Source organism: Cervus canadensis, chromosome 2, assembly GCF_019320065.1.
Source record: "Cervus canadensis isolate Bull #8, Minnesota chromosome 2, ASM1932006v1, whole genome shotgun sequence".
NCBI classification, from domain to species: domain Eukaryota; kingdom Metazoa; phylum Chordata; class Mammalia; order Artiodactyla; family Cervidae; genus Cervus; species Cervus canadensis.
Window position 1 is genome coordinate 109,668,797 of NC_057387.1, and position 20,804 is coordinate 109,689,600.

The 20,804-nt window shown below is 51.4% G+C and overlaps 1 protein-coding gene across 5 annotated transcripts in view; it reads left to right on the top strand.

Moving 5' to 3' along the window:
* The window catches only part of AGAP1 (ArfGAP with GTPase domain, ankyrin repeat and PH domain 1), a 574,797-nt gene that overhangs the window by 181,560 nt on the left and 372,433 nt on the right, over positions 1 to 20,804 (top strand). For all 5 annotated transcript variants that reach the window (XM_043462059.1, XM_043462060.1, XM_043462057.1 and 2 more), the window contains exons 2-3: positions 11,462 to 11,520; positions 18,471 to 18,558. In XM_043462059.1, coding sequence (XP_043317994.1) covers positions 11,462 to 11,520; positions 18,471 to 18,558 — 147 coding nt within the window. The remainder of the gene's footprint in view (positions 1 to 11,461; positions 11,521 to 18,470; positions 18,559 to 20,804) is intronic.

A 20,804-nucleotide genomic window follows, 5' to 3' on the forward strand; every position in this document is an offset into this window, starting at 1 on the left:
TAAGGAATGGAGTTCCTTGAAGGGAAGAGTCTAGGGTTGAGGCTGAAGGGACCAGGTGCAGGCTTCTTGTCTTCCAGGCTAAGGAATGGGGCCCCAAGAGGCCAAATGACATGCTTCCTGGAATCAGGAATTCCCACCTTCAGCTGGGGCAGTGCTGGTTACTGTCTCCTGCTTCAGATGCTCAGCCTCCTGGAGCAGCTCAGAAGTGGTTGACCACATCCACGCCTGCTCACCCGTGTCCCCTACAGGCCCAGGTGGGCGCTGACTCTGTGCTGGCGATGGGCAGGTCATGGCAACAGACACACAGTGGGCTCTGTACATTTTGCCCCTGCTCTTGGGGGTGTGCGGTCCTGGATCCCACCGGCCACATGGCGTCCACTCCTCTGCTGACCTTACAGTTTTTGGGGGGACAGAATTCATGGGCTCCCTGGAGGCTCACTGGTAAAGAACCTGCCCGCAAATGCAGAAGACGCAGGAAACTCAGGTTCGATCCCTGGGTGGGAAGATCCCCTGGAGAAGGAGATGGCAACCCACTGCAGTATTCTTGCCTGAAGAATCCCATGGACAGAAGAGCCTGGCAGGCTACAGTCCATGGGTGGCAAAGAGTTGGATACAACGGAGTACGCACGCAGGAAAGGAGTTATTTCTGCTTGCTCATTCTGTAGTCATCTTCTGGTTTGGATTGGATCTGTTAGCAAGCCTCCCCTTATTATAAACATTAATTGCACCATGAATTAAAAAATATTCCTGACTCTTTACAATTCTTTATGAAATTAAAACTGTCAGACTCAATTATATCCAGCACAGGATGGACTGAAATGCAGCTTATGAATTGAAAACATCTAAGCCATCCCTGGCAAGAACCCCCAGAGGAGGAAATGGCAGTCCACTCCAGTATTCTTGCCTGGAGAATCCCATGGACAGAGGCAGGCTACAGTTCAGAAGGTCGAAAAGAGTCGGACATGACTGAGTGACTTAGCATGCACAGAAGCTGTCTCTTTTTCCCCTGGATTTATTTTAACCAGGAAAATTTTCTTGTTTCAACTCTGTCTTAACTTTCACGAAGAAACTGAATGTTCCCACCAGCAGCATCTGAGCTTCACAGTAGAAGTTACTTTTTAATATATATGTCGACTCAGACTTAATAAAGAGAACAGCCAACAGCTGCTTAGAAGTGCCAGGAGCCAGTGGCAAGAGGCTGTGTGTCCTTGGCCTTGAGCTGGTGTGTTAGTGGTGGGACCAGGTCTCTGTGTTCCTAGGACCCTTGTCTCAGGACCCAAGTGTGGCAGCCAGTGTTACGGTTTCTGTTACTCATCACACCAACCATCGTTTGAAAATTCTTGTTAATCTTCCCACTTCCAGAAGCAGTTACCCAGGCTCAGCTGTAAGTCCCCATGCAGTTCAGGTTGACCATCTCCTCTGTGCTAAGACCCTGGCTGGGTCTTTATCCAGCTCCCGTTGGTGGTGCTCCGGAGACAGAGAGGAGCCTGAAGGTGGCCTGAGTCCGGGGCTGGTTTGTGGGCCAGGCAGGAGGTGTTAGCGACCTGGACCGCAGTGGGCATCTGATAAAGCCCCGGAGCCCAGGCTCGTTTGGGAAGGAGAGATGGAAAAGGTTAGCCTAGGCGAGGTGTCCACCTTCCCGCCTCAGCATCTTTCCTTGGTGGGGGGAGGGTCCAGTGTCACTGCCAAGGCCTGGGGACATCAGTGGGGCTGAGCCAGGCGATCGGGGTCCTGGGAGGCCCCCTGCAGATGCCAGCAGAGTCTTTGGTCCACGATCGCCTTGGTGTGCAAAACTGAAATATAAAATAGGAAGGTTTCAGGTGGCAGCGGTTGGCTTAACAGGAAGAATGGGAGCTGACCTTTTATAACATTGTAGCTTGCGACCCTAACACATATTTAAAGTAGAAGGTACTCTCCTGCTTTCCAAAGTTTTGTGACCCTTTTCAATGCTGGTGAAATGGAACCTCCACACACTTGGTGACTCTTCTTTCTGAAAATCCCTGGGGCATTTAGTGGCCAAAATCCACTCCTAGAGCCATGAAATAAGCCTCCAAAGAGTGAACAGTCGCGGCCACATTGTGATCTGCCACCTTAAGGGTTCAGTTCAGTCGCTCAGTCGTGTCCGACTCTTTGGACCCCATGGACTACAGCATACCAGGCTTCCTTGTCCATCACCATCTCCCGGAATCTACTCAAACTCAGGCCCATCGAGTCAGTGATGCCATCCAACCATCTCATCCTCTTTCGTCCCCTTCTCCTCCCACCTTCAATCTTTCCCAGCATCAGGGTCTTTTCCAGTGAGTCAGTTCTTCACATCAGGTGGCCAAAGTATTGGAGCTTCAGCTTCAGCGTCAGTCCTTCCAGTGAAATTCAGGACTGATTTCCTTTAGGATGGACTGGCTGGATCTCCTTGCAGTCCAAGGGACTCCCAAGAGTCTTCTCCAACACTGCAGTTCAAAAGCATCCATTTGACGCTTATCCTTCATTATGGGAGGGAAGGGAATCAGCTTTCCTCCGGGAAGTGAGAAGCTTGCACACCTCCCTGCAGCTCATCTGGTCAGGCAGCATTTGCCTTGGGGGCTCCTTAGGGAGAAGGGAAAGGGTCCCATCAAAGGCTGGTCGTGTGGAGAAGGATTCTGAGCCACATCAGGGCTCAGGGGAGAGAAGATGCTCTGGGACTGTGGACCCTCAGTCGTGTCGACGATGGTGGGATTTGGGTTGTTTCTGGGTGGCCTGGCATGGGTCACCCTGCACTGAGGGGCCCTTCGGAGTGGGAGTAGGACATTGTCTGTTTCTATTGCAGGAAGGGGGGTGCTCCTTCCAGAACCAGAAAGGGGGCTCTTGTCTAACGCTTGGAATTGAATTGTCCGAGGAGACACGCTTGCTGACAAAGCAAGAGACTTTACTGGGAAGGGGCACCCGGGTAGAGAGTAGGAGGGTGAGGGAGCCCAGGAGACCTGCTGTGCCGAGTGGCCCATGGTCTCGGGTTTTTTGGCGATGAGATTAGCTTCCCGGCTGCCTTTGGCCAATCTTTCTTACTCAGAGCCCTTCCTAGGGGTGCGCCTGTTGCTCAGTCAAGGCGGATGTCAGCAAGAAGGATTCCGGGAGGTGGTGGGACACACGGTGTCTCCTCCTGACTTCCTCGAATTCGTCCAGCTGGCTGGTGGTGACTTGTTAGTTCTGTGTGCCTTACCAGGACCTCCTGTTTGTAAAATAACTCACCTAAAAATAAAATAACTCACTGCAGTGTCTGGCCAGGGTGGGCAGTTTCAGGCAGTGTGTTTCCCCTAACACGTCGAGGGTCTTTGAGGCCCCTGGAAAGCAACTTGAACTTCCAGGGAATTCCAGAACGAATCTGGTATCCCAGAGATTTATGGTCCATTCCATTTATTATAGAGATGCAGGATTTTCAAATAAGAAGTCGCATCATCCCTTGGAACACTGTTGCCAGTGAGCTTCCGTTAAATCCTCCATTGGAGAGTCATCGGCGTATTAATGTATTAGCCAGCCTGCAGTGTGGCTCTTTCCTGATGCACTGAAATGGATTTCTTATTTTATTAGGGACACGCATTTCCTCTCTCGGCTCAGAAAGGAGGCTGAGTGGAGCCCTGGTGCCTGCCAGCGCTCCTGTTCTCTGGAGCTGTGCTTTCTCTTCCCCCCTGTTGTTTCCCTTTATATTTTGGGATTCTGAATGCTTTAAGCTAAAAATATATGCTCCCTCACTTTTCTGTTCCTAAAAAGAAGAGTTAAAAAAAAAAAGAAAAAATTCTTGGAAATTTGATGTTTCAGACAAACATCTCAGTCCTGGAGATAATAGATTGTTTTTTAAAAGTCATCTGTGCTTTCAGAGTTTTTCTTTTTTTTTTAACCCCTGAATATAATTTCAGATTTGGCTGGAACCTCTGTGGTCACCGGATCCTAATGGAATTGTGGGGAAAGGAGAGGATGAGATGGTTGGGTGGACATGAGTTTGAGCAAACTCCGGGAGATAATAAAGGATAGGGAAGCCTGGCATGCTGCAGTCCATGGACTCACAAAGAGTTGGACGCGACTGAGCAACTGAAGTTTTTATTATGGTTTTAGTCCCCCTACCAGATAGGCTACTAAGATTGTCCCTCCTAATTAATCATTTTCCCCAAGGTGTGTATTATGCCAGGCAGTTGTTAGTTTGTTCTTACATGGTGCTCATTTTTAGCATGAAATGCACAAGAAGGAAGTCCAGCCACAGCTTTGATGCTTCTCTTCTGAATGTCAGAGTGTAACTGCTTGGTCCAGGCTCAGCGGAAATGGACGGACGTAATGAAGGGATAATCTTCCTGGAAGATCTTAAGTCAGCGTTCCTGGTTATTGGTGGAGTCCAAAGGTTAATACAGTCTGCAGCCATCTTCATCCCCTGCAATTAAATAAACTCCCAAGATATTGGAAGAAATTGCTGAAGGACAGGAAGTACTTTTTTTTTTTAGTGACTTTGCAAAATCCAACTGGTTTTAAGACTTGACTTTTGATCCACCAAGTCAAGTAAAGAGAGTGGAAGAGTTGGTGCTGTAGTAATACCAAATAGTCCGGTAGCACTAGGGGGAAAAGGGGGCGCCGGGGGCTTTCTGCCCAGTGGGAGGTTAATATTTGCTGGACGATTTCTCACCTGTTTTCCTAGCACTTAGAAATTAGGTGATGAGGTCACGATCCCTAATGGGCAGCAAGTTGTGAATTGGGAATCCATCCTTGTCCCTGCCCACCCACACCCGCTGTGTTCTCTTTGGTCCAGGGGGGTTGAAAGTGGGGAACCTTTATGGCTTGAGTGCCTATTGTGTGTGTGGTATAAGGAGAGCCTTACATTTCCTGGTTAAACGTGCCTTTCTGCATGTGAATCATCTTGAAAACAGACCAGGGCTGAGTCCCTCACTTAAGTGCTATTAGCAAGCTGGGATTGAAAGGAGTTTGGAGTCAGGATGAATTTTAAGAAAGTCCTGGGCAAGGGAAACAGCACAGTTCTCCTGGGAGCGACAACAAACAGCTGAGCAGCTTTGTTACTGGATCTGACTTGTGTCTGTTTCTGCTCCCTGCCCCTGATCCTCTTAGGTCTGTCCTCCCCTCTGTGAGTGTCAGCAGCCTTCCATGGGGTCCAGAGTCTTGTCCCTTCTGAAGGAGGAGCCAGGATGGGGCTGGAGGTGGCCCTGAAGGGGAGCTACCGGAAGGAAAGCCCCCTCCGTCTTTTGCTTTTGTCCAGCAGCCCAGAAAAGCTGCTTTGCTGCCGCAGACAGAGGCTTTTCTCTGAAATAAGCCTGAGTCCTTTGTGGCTGTGTCTCCCTCAGAAGAACAGGGAGGGGGCTTTGGGGTGTCTGCGGGGTGCACGCTTAAGATGCCTTCCTGAACCCCTCGAGGTTGATCTGTGTGTGTCCTCTGGAGGGGGCACAGGCTGTTTCAGAGACAGGGTGCACATGAGTGTTTTGGGGGACAGGGTGCAGTGGGGGGCCCCCCCTGCAGGGTCCAAGTCCTTCCTCTGCCAGGTAGATGGTGGCAGCTTTTACTTCCAGCTGCAGGTTGTCTGAGCCCCTCCGTGGAAGGCTGTCTGCTTGCCCTCGCCCCACAGGTCAGCAGGCAGAGCCAGGTGGACCCTGTTCCGCAGGAGGACGAAGCCACATTGATGCAGGTGCCTGTGAGTGTGGGAAAACAGCAGCCCATGGGGAGGAGGACGGAGGCCCGCTTGGAGGAGGAGGAACCCAGCCCGGAGGAAAGGATTTTCTCCGGTGTTTGTATAATGACGACGTTCCTCCTGCATCAGGCATTCAGATTGCCTGAGAAGGCCTCAAGGCCCACCTCCCTCGGAAATAAGTGCGGAGTCTCAGGGAGCTAAGGGGAGCCGACCTCCCCGAGGTGGTCACGGCCCGGTGGTCCAGCTCTGCAGCACGTGGTCCTTTTGTTAAGGCGCCTGCTGGGTGGAGGCTGGTTGGACCGGCAGGAGCCCCGCCTGATGCCCTCGGGGCTCCCCCGGGCCAGGCGGCACCAGGAGCTGGCTCCCGGCAGTGTCTTCTCCTACGCGCTGCGCGTGTTCCTCAGTGACCCACGTGGTCAGCAGTGTCAGGACCAAAACAGGAGTGAATACAGTGTGGTGGTGTCAGTACATCTGCGTCCGCCGTCTTCCGGGTCCAGACTTGGCACCCCTTACTTTGTGTGTGTGTGCATGTGTATGTGTACTTTGTAAAAACGTCTTTTAAGACTTTATCTTTTCAGAGTAGTTTTAGGTTTACAACAAAATTGAGAGGGAAGAACAGAGCTTTCCCTTACCCCTCCGCATCCCCACCCCCACCTTCCCATCAGCAACATCACTCCCCAGAACAGTACATCTTTTACCAGGGCAGAACCTCCACTGACACATCGCAGTCTCCCCAGATCTGTATTTCACCTTTAGGGCTCACTGTTGTATATTTTAAAAGACTTAAAATGAATGAAAGGGGAATGTAAAAAAAACAACAAGGAAACTGCTGAGGACTCTGTACGTGGATGACCCAGACAGTGAGAATCTCACGTTTCTTGGGGCTCGGCACTGATTGTCCCAACCCCGGGCACCTTTTCCTTGGAAAGTGCAGATCTGGCAGCTTCCCGTTTGCTCGGCATCATAGCGCCAGTGTGAATTGTGTGGTCACAGTGCACTTCCCCAATCCGACCTTCCCTGGACTTTGTCTTAATACAGAGTTAAGCTGGTCAGGAATTCTACCGCTGTCCCTGTTTAGCTATGCAGGGACTGCCTTTCTCAAGTCGTAAAATAATAACATGCCGTGCGTGTGACCCGTGGGCATACCAGGGTGACAGCGGGGAGCTGGTGTCTTTTCCTTCAACTTCAGATATATTGGTCATTGCCCAGTGGTAAAGAACCTGCCTGCCTACGCAGGAGCCGCAGGAGATGCCGGTTTGATCCCTGGGTCAGGAAGATTCCTTTGGAGGAGGAAATGGCAACCTACTCCAGTGTTCTTGCCTAGAGAACCCCATGGACAGAGGAGCCTGGTGGGCTCTATGGGGTTGCAAAGAGTCAGACACGACTGAGCTACTGAGCATGCATGCATATTAGAAGAACCGGGCTGAGCGTTTCTGCTTAATGTTTGTGCCGTTCCCCCCACCCCATGTCAAGTCGTGTTGATTTCCCTTCCCTTGGTGTAACCACCTCTGTGTGCTGTGCGCCGCTTTGACCACCACCTGCGGGGAGGCCACTTTTTTCCTCTGACTGCCTCCAGATTTCTGTTCTGAAGAAGCTGATAGTCCAGGTTTTTCATTCCTGATAAACGTTCCCTGTTACTTTAAGTTCCCTAATCTTGGTGTTCTTTGAGCGTTTCTTTTCACTGTTAACGATTTAAATTGAAAAGATAACATGGAATCTGCAGTGGAGCCACGTTAATGATAAGAAACGACAAACTACCTTCCTTTCCTAAACTCCGCTGGGCAGTTACCCAGGGTCCTCTGCAGCCTGGGCCCTTGCCCGCCCCCCATGACATCATCCAAACAGGCCTTGGTGTCACAGGTTAAGTGCAGTCAGTCAGTGGTCACCAGCCGTGTTGTATTCTAAATTCCAGTCCAGGGGCTTTCAAAATGGCTCAGTGGTAAAGAATCTGCCTGCTAGTACAGGAGACATAGGTTTGATCCTTGGGTTCGGAAGATCACCTGGAGAAGGAAACAGCAACCCACTCCAGTATCCTTGCCTGGGAAATCCCACGGACAGAGGAGCCTGGTCGGCTACGGTCCATGGGGTCACAAAGAGTCACGACTGAGCGACTGAACATTAGCTGCACTTCCATCAGCGTGCGGGAATGTGTTTTCTTAATATGATTCTACTCTAAGTAGGGCAGTCGAGTGACGCTCAGAGTGGCCCCTTCTGAAATGGCACATCTTCTGTGGCTTGGGATTCTAACTGCCCTGCGGGCACGCGGGCACGTGCACACGTGTTCGCAGGCACACACACAGGCTTCCAGGGTATGTGCCCCAGAAGCGTGTGTGTTTATCCTTCAAGGGTTGCTGCACCGTGGAACTTAAATGTGGTGACCCAGGGACTGAAGAGCAGATAAGACCAAGGAGGGTCTTGGAATGCAGGAAGGGAAAAACCAGACCCTTATCGTCCTTCCCTCCCCCGTGTCGTTAACTATTCACGGATTTCAGGTCCTCCTGAGCAGCATAACCCACCTCCCCTCCTACCCCATAGTGAAGGTCGTTCAATCGTCTACTCTTTGCGACCCCATGGACTGTACAGTCCATGGGATTCTCTAGGCCAGAATGCTGGAGTGGGTAGCCTTTCCCTTCTCCTGGGAATCTTCCCAACCCAGGGATCGAACCCAGGTCTCCCGCATTGCAGGTGAATTCTTTACCAGCTGAGCCACCAGGGAGAAGGTATCTGCCTTACTCTTCCCCCCACCCAGTATACATGCCTCATCCAATCAGCAAATGACCCGCAAGACCCCCCGTCCCACTCCTTATACCCTGGGTATAAAAGTGGACTGAGGAGCCCTCTTCAACGTTGGTTCTCCCTTGAGCTGGCCCACTGTTCTAACAGCGTCTCTCACTCTAATAAACTTTATTCCCCTCTCATTCTGCCTCCTGTCTGGAAATTTTTCCAAGCCACGCCCAGATCACGACATTAAACAAGGCAGCCGGCTGGTCTGGGCCCCACGGTCCCCACCCAGCTCACCCCATGATGTGCTGTCAGCTCTGTCATCCCCGCTTAGTGAGTGCAGCCCTGGGAAGGCCCCGATCCATAAAGGAGCACGTAGAAGTCTCTGGCGTGCACCGCTTTTGCTGCGTCTTTGTTGTTTTTTGTTTAACCTCTTTGGAGACGGCATTCTGTCCTGATCGGGCAATGATGGAGGCGATAAACGTTTTCAAAGTACATCTTTCAAAATGGAAGATGCATTTTTCTGGTCAGTTAAATTAAGCATTAATTTTATTAATCTACTTCTCACAGGCAAATGTATTCTGCTCGAGGGAAGATTTATTTGCAAGCAAGACGGCACCGCACACGTTGTTCCAGTGTTTATATAATTACACATCTTTATTTAATGGAGCCCTGCTTAAGTTATTATGAATATGTAATATTTGTTGTGATAAACATAATCTTTTGGTGACATGTGCTTAAAAATCAGCTGAGCATTCGTGAATGAAGCTCATTTTAATTCCCATGTTACCCTCTTTGTTTTTGTATTAAGAGTATTAAAAGCTGTGTTATTGAATTTTTTTTTATATGCCAGATGGTATAAAATTTGAGGGGTACTGGAAGGTGGCAATGACAAGAAAGTCTCATTACCTTGTCCCCAAGCTGGTTCCTTAACCCTAGATCAGCAACTGTGAAGTTTTTATGCTTCTGAAAGTGTTCTTAGCGTGGACAAGGTTGTGTTGGGTTACACACACACACACACATCACTGTGGCTTTGGGATGGTTGCACTTTTTACACTGAGGCTTTTGTTGGCGACTTAGCCTTCCTTACTGGAATGTATCCCGGAGAAGGAAATGGCAACCCACCCCAATGTTCTTGCCCGGAGAATCCCATGGACAGAGGATCCTGGCCAGTTATAGTCCACAGGGTCGCAGAGAGTCGGACGTGACTGAGTGAACACAGAAATGTATCCACGTGCACATAACCAGCCCTGGGTTGTCAGAAGCACGGCAACAGCCCGGCTTTGGGGGATATTCTTGGTACAGGTATTTCATGCTGATGGAATAACTGGCATCTACTTCCTTGGACCATTGGAGTCACCCCACCCCCAATCCTACAATCCGCATTCCTGTTTTCCTGAAAGATCAGCTGATGACAGAGAGTGAGTGAGTGGTGACCTCTTTGATCACTCTGTTCACTGCTGGGAGGGTGTGACGTTGGGTACTGTTTGCTGAGTGCGCACGAGGGCTCAGGCAGGCCTTGTGCTAGAGCACCCACGGCTAACTTGTCTGCAGGGACAGCTTGTCTGGGACACGTTAGGGTGGTGCCCGCCGGCCAAAGAGTGGGTGTGCAGGTACCAAATTAATGTGCGCCCCCCGACATGTGGCCCCCAGCTGGCTCACTTCCATGGAGGGAGCAGTGGCCCTTGCCCTTCCCTTTCCTGAATGAGCATCTTTCCTTCTGAGCTCCTTTCCAGTGGGCCCGCTCACTCTCTGCCAGTTGGCCGGGCATTCGAGTCCCCAGAGTCCAGCGTCTCTGCTGTCGGACACCCGTCCCCGCCAGCTCTCAGCTGAGCCTCGGAGGCCCTTTCCAGCTTCCTGGTGCATCCCGTCCCATCCTTCTCTGCCCAGAAGTCCTCCTCTGATGTGAGGAAGACCTCTGAGCCGGCAGACCTCAGCCTCTGTCTTGGCGGGGCTGGCGGCGTCTAGTTTTTGGCGTCACTGTCTTTCTTCTCCAAGGGTTTTCTGGCCCTTCTCTGCGGTGCCCCCAGTGGAGCTGAACGGGGTACGTCGATGCCCTGTTGCTGCATCCGTTGGGTTAGAAAGTCGGGCATCTATTTGAAACCCTGGCATTACTTGACTTTTAGGCCATTTGTGATTTGACTTCTTGGTCATCATGTAGCATGAAGGAACTGGGGAATTTTCAGAAAAGGCATAGAGAGGGAGGGCCCTTTGGAGGGAGAGATGTTTGCCTTCCGCTTGGTGGTCGCCGGGGTAGCTGTCGTGTTCATTACCAGCTCTGTCTGTCCGTCCCTAAGTACACAGATGGGGTGGTGGGGTGGGGTGCCATGAAGGGAAATGGCAGGTGGGGGACACGGGGAATCAGGTCATCGGGGTCCTCTCTGTGGGGCGGTCACCTCCACCCATACACGTGGGGGTGAGAGGCCAAGACGGTCAGGGGAGGCTGCCCCGAGAGTGCTGACTGGGGGGCCGGGCCCTGCCGAGGGCCCCAGAGTGGCTGGGCACCCCCGGTGTTTCCGACACATCACACATCACCCCGAAGTGTCCTGACTGGACCTTCAGTGTCTGTTGTGTCATTGAGGATCGGAAGTCCAGCACATAGGTCTTCTAAAGCATAACATGCTGTAAACACTTGGATTTTCAAAATCCAGTCATGAGCTACTGTAACTTTGTTGGTGGAATTTCACACAAGTTACGATTATTTTAGGGAAAACCCAGAGACCCAAAGTTGGGTGGCATCAGGGTCAGTTCAAGAAAGGCCAGAGCCTCCATTGTCCTCCCAATGGCCCACACTTAGGGTCAGAAGGGTCTAAACACCCAGGACAGTGGGTCCTAAAGGGCTGGGGCAGGACTTAGTGGTCTTGGGTCGGAGAGGGTGATGAGGTTTAACAGACAATTACGGATTGGCATTAGAACAGCCGTGTGTGGCAGGCAGATCTCAACAGCTCGGGGGACGTGATCCCAGGCCAGGGACTGGACCGCCTTCCATGTCCTTCCGGTTTGAAAAGTGGCACCTTGGGGGCGTACTGACCCTGCCCTCCTGTTAAGTCACGGCGTCTCACTTGCGTTCACCCTCCTATTTTACAGATGCCTTCGTGAACAGCCAGGAATGGACGTTGAGTCGATCCGTCCCGGAGCTCAAAGTGGTGAGTGGTTGCTCTGGCCTTGAGCATGGTTGTTTCTCCAACTGCAGGAGGGGGGCTCGGAATGGGCTTAGGAAGAGGCACGGTGTGACCTGTGAGCACCCCAAGTCTTCATCCTGGGGGCTGTCTCCTCCCCTGGGGCCCAGAGGTGTGTCTGGTGTGTCCTGCGGAGTGGAGGGGCTGCAGGTGAGGCTGAGGTTAGGGCTGGAGCCCCAAGGGTGCCTGTGATGGTCATGATGGATGGCCGGGCAGATGGCCTGTGTGCAGGGCTGGGTGCCCCCCTGCCATTCTGTCTCGTGTGTGTGTGTGTGTGTGTGTGTGTGTGTGACTCATTGGCTTGTCTCTCACACACCCACCCACCCACAGCTTTACTAGTCCTTTGCAGGATGTCATGGGAAGTCTCTGTGCTAGCCATCAAGTCATAATTGTAATTCATTAGTAAGAAAATGTGACTATGTACTGTTAACGAAGGAGCAGTGAAAAATTAAAAGCTTTGTTCTCATTATGAACTTTAATAATTCAGCGAGGCTACTCAAACCTTTGTCTGCTGTTCAGTCGCTAAGTCGTATCCGACTCTTGGTGACCCTGTGGACTGTTGCCTGCCAGGCCCCTCTGTCCTCCACTATCTCCTGGAAATTTAAAGCTTAGGAATAGACTGACATAAAAAATAACTTGAGTCTGTTGCAGTCATACCTCTGAGCCCCTCCGCACTTTGCACCCGTCATGTTAAGGTGGAAGCAAGGACCAATAGAACTATTAAATGACCATGTTACTGTGTGATAAGTGGCATTTGGAGGATGTGTGTGTGTGTGTGTTTGTGTATGTGTGTATGTATATGTATGTGTGTATGCATATGTGTTTGTGTGTGTTTGTATATGTTTTTGTGTGTATGTGTGTATGTATTATGTGTTTGTGTATGTATATGTGTTTTTGTGTGTGTATATGTGTTTGTGTGTGTATGTATATGTGTTTGTGTGTTTGTGTGTATGTATATGTGATTTTGTGTGTGTATAGGTGTGTATGTGTGTGTGTATGTGTGTTTGTGTATGTGTGTATGTATGTGTATGTGTGTATGTATGTGTTTGTGTGTGTATGTATATGTATATGTGTGTTTGTGTATGTGTGTATGTATATGTGTTTTTGTGTGTGTATATGTGTGTTTGTGTGTGTGTATATGTGTGTGTGTGTGTTTGTGTATGTGTGTATGTATGTGTTTATGTGTGTATGTATATGTGTTTTTGGGTGTGTGTGTTTGTGTATGCGTGTATGTATATGTGTTTGTGTGTGTATATGTGTATTTGTGTATGTGTGTATGTATGTGTTTTTGTGTGTGTATGTGTGTATGGGCTCTTGGGGGAGCCCACGCGGCCCGCCGTCCCAGGGCGCTGCAGAAGTGTGGGTTCCACAAGCCCAGCTGCGGGATAGCGCCGCTCTGTCCCATGCGCTCTGAGACACGTCCCCAGCAGAGGGCTGATCCCATGGACCTTGGTCAGGAAATGATGTCAGCAGTCTCGGGCCAGCAGCCAGAGATGCTCCTCAAGAGATTTCCAGGAAGGTTTCCCAGTTTCAGATGGGCCCTCCTGAGCCAGCCGAAGGGGGTGAGGTTCTGCCGGCAGAGTGAAACAGAAGGAACAGTGCTGAGATGAGGAAGGTGCTCTCTCTGTGTGGGGCGCGGGGCCCCTGCCTGGGGGAGCCAACCCCTTTAGTTCTAATGGGTCCGGAGTTGTCCCCGCTTTGCAGAGCGGACGACTGAGCCTCAGACATTAAGACGCACCCTAGGGGACTTCCCTGGTGGCCCAGTGGTTAAGAATCTGCCTTGCGGTGCAGGGGACACGGGTTCATCCCTCATCTGGGAACTAAGACCCCGTGTTCCATGGAGTAAATAAGCCTGTGCACCACCATGAAGACCCAATGCAGCCAAAATAAAGAAATAAACATTAAAAAGTTGAATAAAGAAGGTGCCCAAAGAGCTCCAGGTACTATGTGGCCTTCCCTGGTAGCTCAGCTGGTAAGAATCCGCCTGCGATACAGGAGACGTGAGTTCGATCCCTGGGTTGGGAAGATCTCCTGGAGGAGGGAACAGCTACCCACTCCAGTATTCTAGCCTGGAGAATTCCATGGACTGTGTAGTCCATGGGGTCGCAAAGAGTCAGACATGACTGAGCGAATGTCACTTTAGTACGAGGTGGAGCCGGATTTGAGCCAGGAGTTTGTGTGTCTGATCAGCGCTGCAGGCAGAACTTTCTGCAGCGTGGAAAGGTTCTCTTTCTTCGCTGCCCGAGGTGGAAGCTGTGGGACCCGTGTGGCTGTGGAGCCTTTGAAGTGTGGCCAGTGGAGGCAGGGAGCTGAGGATTGAAGTGTCATCTGAGGATCAGACCCTCTGGTTTAGACCCAGTTTGGGGAACTGAAGGTGTTGATGGTTCTGCCAGAGCCACACACCAGCCCATGATAACTGAGGGTGCCTCCCACCCAGACCTGTTCTCTGCTGGTATTTCCAAAGCGTGCAGTGTTCTGGAATCAATGCCTGGGATGGGGGGGGTGGTGGCCGTGTTAACAGGTGGATTTACAATCCTGAAACAGAACTCTCTCGTAAAGCTGGCTGGAATTCACAGGAGGGGTGGACTGCATCTCTTGGACAAGTAAATGCAAAGGATTCTGGAGTTCTTCTGGGGAAGGTGCTCCCCCCCCCACCCCCCAGCTGTGTGGAGTGGGCCAGGACCCCCACTGGTGCCCTCCTGCTGTGGGGAGGAGCAGCGGGCAGCCCAGCCTCCTCGGGAGACCCCTTCTGTGCTAAGGCGTTCCCAGCATCTGCAGAAACGCTCCTTTGTTCGAGCGCAACCTCTGTGTGTGCCCAGAGGGCCGCGATTGTGTCCTGCTGGGTACGGCACCCAGGACGGGTGGCCTCTTAGGTCAGCGCCCCTCAGAACCCCGACTCCATTTCAGAAATGCAGCAGGTCCGTGACATAATAGCAAGCCCCAAATGGACTCTTTATATTGTGTTTGACCATAAATCTTCTGGAACCTGTCAGAGAGGAAAATGTCAATGTTTGCTTGCTTGCTTTCTGGCCCCATTGTCCAGCTTGCAGGACCCTAGCTCCCTGACCAGGGATTGAACCTGGGCCCTCGGCGGTGAAAGTATCGAGTCCTAACCACCCAACTGCCAGGGAATTCCCTAGTGTTGGCTTCCTTTTCCAGAGGGGCAGCGCCAGGCTGTCGGCTTCCCGAGGTGGGGTAGATGGTGGGGAGATGATGAATGGCCAGTCGCGCTGGGGCTCCCTGCCGCGGAGCCAGCCTTGGGGCCCTGTGGACGTCTGCAGGCAGCACGTACTGACCGCTCACCTCCAAGCAGGAAGGGAAGGACTCCTGAGATCGCTGGCCTCATAGAGGAGGGCAGCAGTCCGCAACTTGTCACATCCTATTTGTGTGTCTTCGTTGAATTCCCAACTGGGATTTTTAACCAAAGGCCTCAATTTTCTTTTCAGCCAACTCCGTGTTTAGCAGGTAAGCAGTGGAGTGTGGGCAGTAGAGAAATCAATTTAGAAAGACACCTCGTGCGGCGTGACAGTTGACAGTTCTGCCCCGAGGATGCCCAGGCCCACGGAGGTCACGTGTCGCCACCAGCACACACAGTTCTGTAAATTTCAGGGCGCTTTTACCCCTGTTACCTTGCTTCTCCCCGAGCCTGGGACCCAGACTGGCTCGATTCCATCTTCTCTGGTTTGTATCCAGGAGCCGTCCACAGATCCCAGCACAGCTTTGCAGCTTAAAGAGCATTTTCATCCCCTGTTTTATTTCCTCCTCACAGCTGGCTGTTAGTTTCTGCCAGTGTTTCAAATTAAAATAAAGCCCATGGTGTGCACACATAAGAAGGTGTCTGAGGTGACCATTCAGTTCAAATAAAACACCTTCCCCCCTGCCCCGTGTTGGGGGATCGAGTGATTTGATCCTTGCAAGGGGTGAGTTAATTCTTTGCAAATCGTTGACGTGTCAGAAGGAGAGAGTGTTTTCACACATAGAAAACACGGACTGAGTATTGTTTGATTTCGAGCACTCTCCTCCTCGGGAAAGAAGCAGCCTAATCTTAATTAAAAATTCAATTCTGTGGCATACTGTTTAGGATTTTCTCAGCGTGAAGCTGACAAACAGCAGGTGCCCTTGAGCAAAAGAATAATTAATAGGTGAAAATTCTCAGATTATAGAGGCCCACGGCAGAGGGAAGACAGGAGTCCAATCAGGAAGGAAACAGCTTTATTTAGGTTCTGTCCACATCTCTGGAGCTTGGAGCTGTAGTGATAAAGCATCTCATTTCTACTCATTGGTGTTAAGTCAGTCATTCATTTATCTGCCCAGTGTTGTGGGGGCAGGATGGGGGCGGCAGCCGTCTGCCGTGGGCCGTGCTGGGAGCTAGAGAACCAGACACACTTGAGAGCCAGTCACTTGTCAGCACTGGAGAGAGTCAGACCCACAACATACGATGTTGGGCAAATAGAGGTAAGAGACAAGGTGGTGAAGTGAGGAGGGTGGTAAGGGGGCTTTGGGAAGAGGCATTGTTTCAGGCTGTGGCATTAAGAAGGCTTCTCAGAGGAGGTGACATCTGAATTGCTTGCTGATGCATGCATAAAAGTTTGTTTCGGGCAGTAATTGATGGGGAGAGGTCTAGGTGTACAGAGTTGGTGAGGCTGAGCATGGGGTTTGGTCACTGGCACGCTGACTGTGAAGCAGGGAAGGAGAAGCTGAGGATGGAAGGACCCTGACTGGTGAGGACAGGATGGGTTCAGGGTTTTAGGTCGAATTTTAACGATGTCAAATGTGTTCTGTTTTCTGAATATGTTTGTTGTCCTAGTTATTGGCTCCATCATCCATTTATCCAACTGGCCAACATATCTTTCTCCTCCCTCCCTCCTGCCCACTCATCTATCCACTCACCACTCACCTGCCCACCCCATCCACCCATCTACCCACCCACTCACCCACTCACCCATACATCCCATATTTCCCAGCACCTTGTTGGGACCAGAAACTATGAGTGTAGGGATACAGAGGAGTATCCAAGACCTAGTTCTTGGTCCTGGGGCACCTGATGTGGTGGGAGGTAGAGCCAGGAACATCAGCAGGGTGAAGTGTGTTGGGTGTGCAGAGACGCACGGAGGCCATCCTAAACTCTTGGGTGAAGAAGAGCAGGAGGGCCCAGGTGAGTGAAGCGTGGGTGTGTTTCTCGCCTGGCCAGGGTGCCTCCAGCAAGATTGGTTGTAAGGATGCAGAGGGGACACTTTGTTATCTTTTCATGAAATTCTTGAACTCCAGCCTGCAGCCAGAGTGGGAGGCTTCCCAAGAGTTGTGAAATGAGGGTGTCGCATTTTTGCAGAGTTGATTGTAATCTATGGTATTCTTGGGGTGAGGAGGGGGAGCTCCCAGGCAGGGTGACAAGTTAAAGGCTGTCACGAGCTCCAGTGGATGGAGGCTCCAGTGGACGGACTGCACTGCCTTCCCTGTGGGGCGGTGGAGATGCTCACAAACTGTCCTCCGGGCGGGTTGGGAATCAGAGACGACTTCCAGGTGTCTGGTTTGGGAGGCGGGGTGAGGATGTGGTCACAGAGGATGCTGAACAGATTGGAGAGAGAATAGTCAGGTGTGTCCATGCAGAGCCTTGGGTGTGTGTGGGTTTACCTGAATGGGGGCAGGGCTGAGGCATGACAGTGGGAATCCAAAGCTTCTTACGAGGAGGTGGGATGTGGCCTTGGCTCCCTCGGGTGGGCTTTAGAATCCAGAATCCAGGGAATCTAGGGAAGGAGCCCATGTGGCTGAGACGGAATTCCAAGAGGAAACCCAAGGCAGAGGTTTGCAGAAAGGGAACCTCGTCTACAGCTTCCTGTGAAGGGTTTAGGTCAGGGCAAGGGGAAGGTGAGGGGTTTCAGAAACCAAAGTTGTCGGTGACCTTGAGCAGTGTCTTTGAAGCCATAGGGTCAAAAACTTTTGGGGGGGAGGTGTCAGGGTGAGCAGGGAGGGAGCAGGTGTACCCCAGATGCCTGGCTGGCGGGAGAGAGAGGCAGACTCTTCCTGGGAGGAGACTGTGTGCAGGGCAGGGCTCTTGTCCTGCTTTTTCTAAGCAGGAGTTGATTCGATGCTTCAGTGTGGGTTTGGGGGGCAGTCCTAGTGGGGGAGGAAGAGGTTATCATGCAGGAGGGTCTTCACACAGAAGGTGGGGGGGGGATGAGCTCCCGAGAAGGGGGAGGGAGTCCCGAGGGGCGGTCCCTGCGTCCAGGTGTGTCAGCTGTGTTCACGGGGGAGCTGTCTCTGGCGGAAGGTGGGATAAAGCCAGCCTTGCCCCCGGAGATGGTGCGTCCTACCTGCGGGGACAGTGGTCCCTCACCTCCCTCTCGAGCCACGTTTCATTGAGCATGAACGCCTCGGCCGCCTTAACCGCGGGCCCCTGGTGTGGCCTCGTCTCAGCCCTGCAGTGTGGGACCCCGTGTCCAGAGACCAGGCCAGCTCTCCACCTCCGCCCTGCCTTGGTGCGGCTTCCTCCCCTCCAGTCCCTCCTGGACTCCTGATCCTGCCCTGAGGTCGTGATGGAGCGTATCAGGATGTCCCCTCCTCTCTTTATGACCCAGTGCTGCCTCTCTGTCCTCTTTCACCTCGTGTGTGCCTTGTTGAGAGTTTTGAGGGTCCCCGATACACATGGGCAGGCTGTTCCCTGTGTAACCAGCACTCATGGGATCTAGAAAAATGCCACAACCAACGTGTGTCCAAAACCGTGTTGATTCTTTAGGCCGTGGAGACTGATAGAGATGTGTGATGTTAACTGAGGGTGCTGGAATCCCCTTTTCTCCCGGAGAAGAATTTAATGAGATGATGTTCCCGATTGCTGTGCGTCCCAACCCTCTGTGTTTGCAGGCTGCTGAAAGCGTGGTACACTGACTGCTCCTTAGTGACTGTCCATCTCTGTGTTGCAGGGCATTGTGGGTAACTTGGCCAGCGGCAAGTCGGCCCTGGTGCACCGCTACCTGACCGGCACGTATGTCCAGGAGGAGTCTCCCGAAGGTATGCTCTTTTGGCAGACAGTCTCCAGCTCAGGAGAGTTTAGTTGGCCAAGGTTTTCGTTAGCATATTCTAAATCACGACTGTCATAATTCCCATGTCAAGAAAAAGAGTAAAATACGAAGCCGTAGGAATCCGTAGCTATGTTGCTTTTTCGGTAGTATTGTCAGCCAGCCAGTTACGTTAACGTCATCTTGGCATTGGGAACAATAGAGTGAAACCATGAATACTGTTAAATATGCCTCTTACCTGGTGGTTCTGTCCCTTCACATATGAGTCCAGTGTCATGCCTTTAAATATTACTGCTTGGACATGTCTTCATTTTGGATGTTGAGTTTATAATATAATTTGTATGGACTGTTCCATAGTCATAGACCCGAGTATTTCAGATGACCACCACCATACATTTGAGTATGTTTTGCCCTTTTATATTATATTCTAAACATTGAATAATCATTTTTGCATGAGAATAAGCTATTTCTTTTGCCATGAGGCTTTTACTTCTTCAGTTTAACATATCCACGTTTTGTTTTTCGCTTTAAATAAAAACGATGGTAGTAAGGCTAGGAAACCAGGTAGCTTCCATGTCCCCAAAATCCAGCTAGAGTGTACACACACCGTTTTCTAAATTATATTTTCTCTCCGTGTAACCTTTTAAAAATCCAACGCTGAGACACTGAATTTCTGGTTCCTTCTTTTTCTTACTGGCTGTTCCATTCTTTGCAGATATGGATGCAGGTAACTATACATTTCCTTCATGGCAGCGCTTGTCTTGTTTGAAGAGCGAGGAGAGACCCAACTCTGTACTGTAGCCCTCCCTTGCCTCCTCGTTCTGTGTTATCCATCCTATTTTGTTTTCATCTTATCCTTTTTTCTTTTCTTTTTTTTTTTAAGTTAAACATTTCACCCTGTTTTGTCCCTTAGATGTCTTCTTAGCAGTAGTTCTCAGTAGCTTCCCATGTTCCCTGTAACACCTGTTCTAGTATTTAACTCTCGTTGCTGGGTACCTCGTAATTGTTCAGAAGTGTGTGGAAGGTGGAATTCTCTGGCCACCTTTGTTTGGGGCTCTGCTATGATTTTGCAGAATTCTCGGTGGACACGTGAGGGAGAAAGCCACGTTTTTGTTATCCATATCGACATGATGATTTCAGGGAGATTAGGGGTGAAGGCTTGGATGGGGGAGTCAAGTACGAAAAGCATACTGAGACACAGGAAAATGGATACAGGTGCTGGACAGTTGCGTGCTTTAGAGAGGCGATGAAGGTGGCCCCCTTTCTCCTCTCCTGGCCTCTGTACTCGGGGTGTGCTGGTGTACATGTGCCTTTGCGTCTGAGTGTGGGTTTTAGCCGTGGTCACCTGGATTACACCCAAGAGTCTTTTAAGAGATTGTTTTTCTTGGGTTTCTATTTATTCCTCGGGGCAGGCTGTGCAGGTTGATGACCCTACCTTGTCAAGCCAGTCTGCCTGTGGGCCCTGGGATACGCCGGGTTTCGCTTGGGGGTGGGGCCCTGGAGGTTACGCGGTCTGGGCCCTGGGTTCGCGGCCGCATGTTGGCTCTCCCCTGCCCGACGTGGCGTCTGGTGTGGCTGGCGGGGGTCCCCAGCTCTCCCGCCGGGGCCGGCTTCCCCTGCCCCGTCCGTGGTGTGTTCTGTCATCATGCTGACTCTTGCCGTTCCAGTGTCTGCCACCACGTTTGGGCTTCGCTGTGCTTTCTTTGTGGCGGACCCTTAGATTTTGATGAACTCGGAAGCCTTTCTCTCTCGTGCTTATGCGTCAAAAGTAAAACCGTCCCCAGTGGGGGGGACCTAAACGTGACCCTTAGGAGCCCCACTTCCTCCACTTTTCAGGCAGTGCGTCTTTTTTTTTTTTTTCCAGGCAGTACTTCTTAACATGCGAATTTCATGGTGTCCTGTGATTTTCAGAATACCGCTATTGTAAGGGGGGAGGCATCTCGAGTTCACTCTTGGGACGTCCTTTCTTCCATCTGCAGGGTGGAAGTGTCTCACCCTTCAGCAGGGCCGGTGCCCAGGGGCTCCTGGGTCGGGGGAAAGAGTGTCTGCGATCTTTGCTCTCCCCTTCAGGGGCTGGCCCTGCCGCCTGGCCACCTGTCCTCTCACCGTTTGATTCCGGGTCAAGGGATTATTCTTGGCGTTGCCAGCAGCCTAGAGGGGTGCCCGCGGTGGACATGTGTCAGGGCCTCTGGGTCCTGGAAGAACCGTGAGCAGATACCCCCTGGTGCCTGGAAGTCT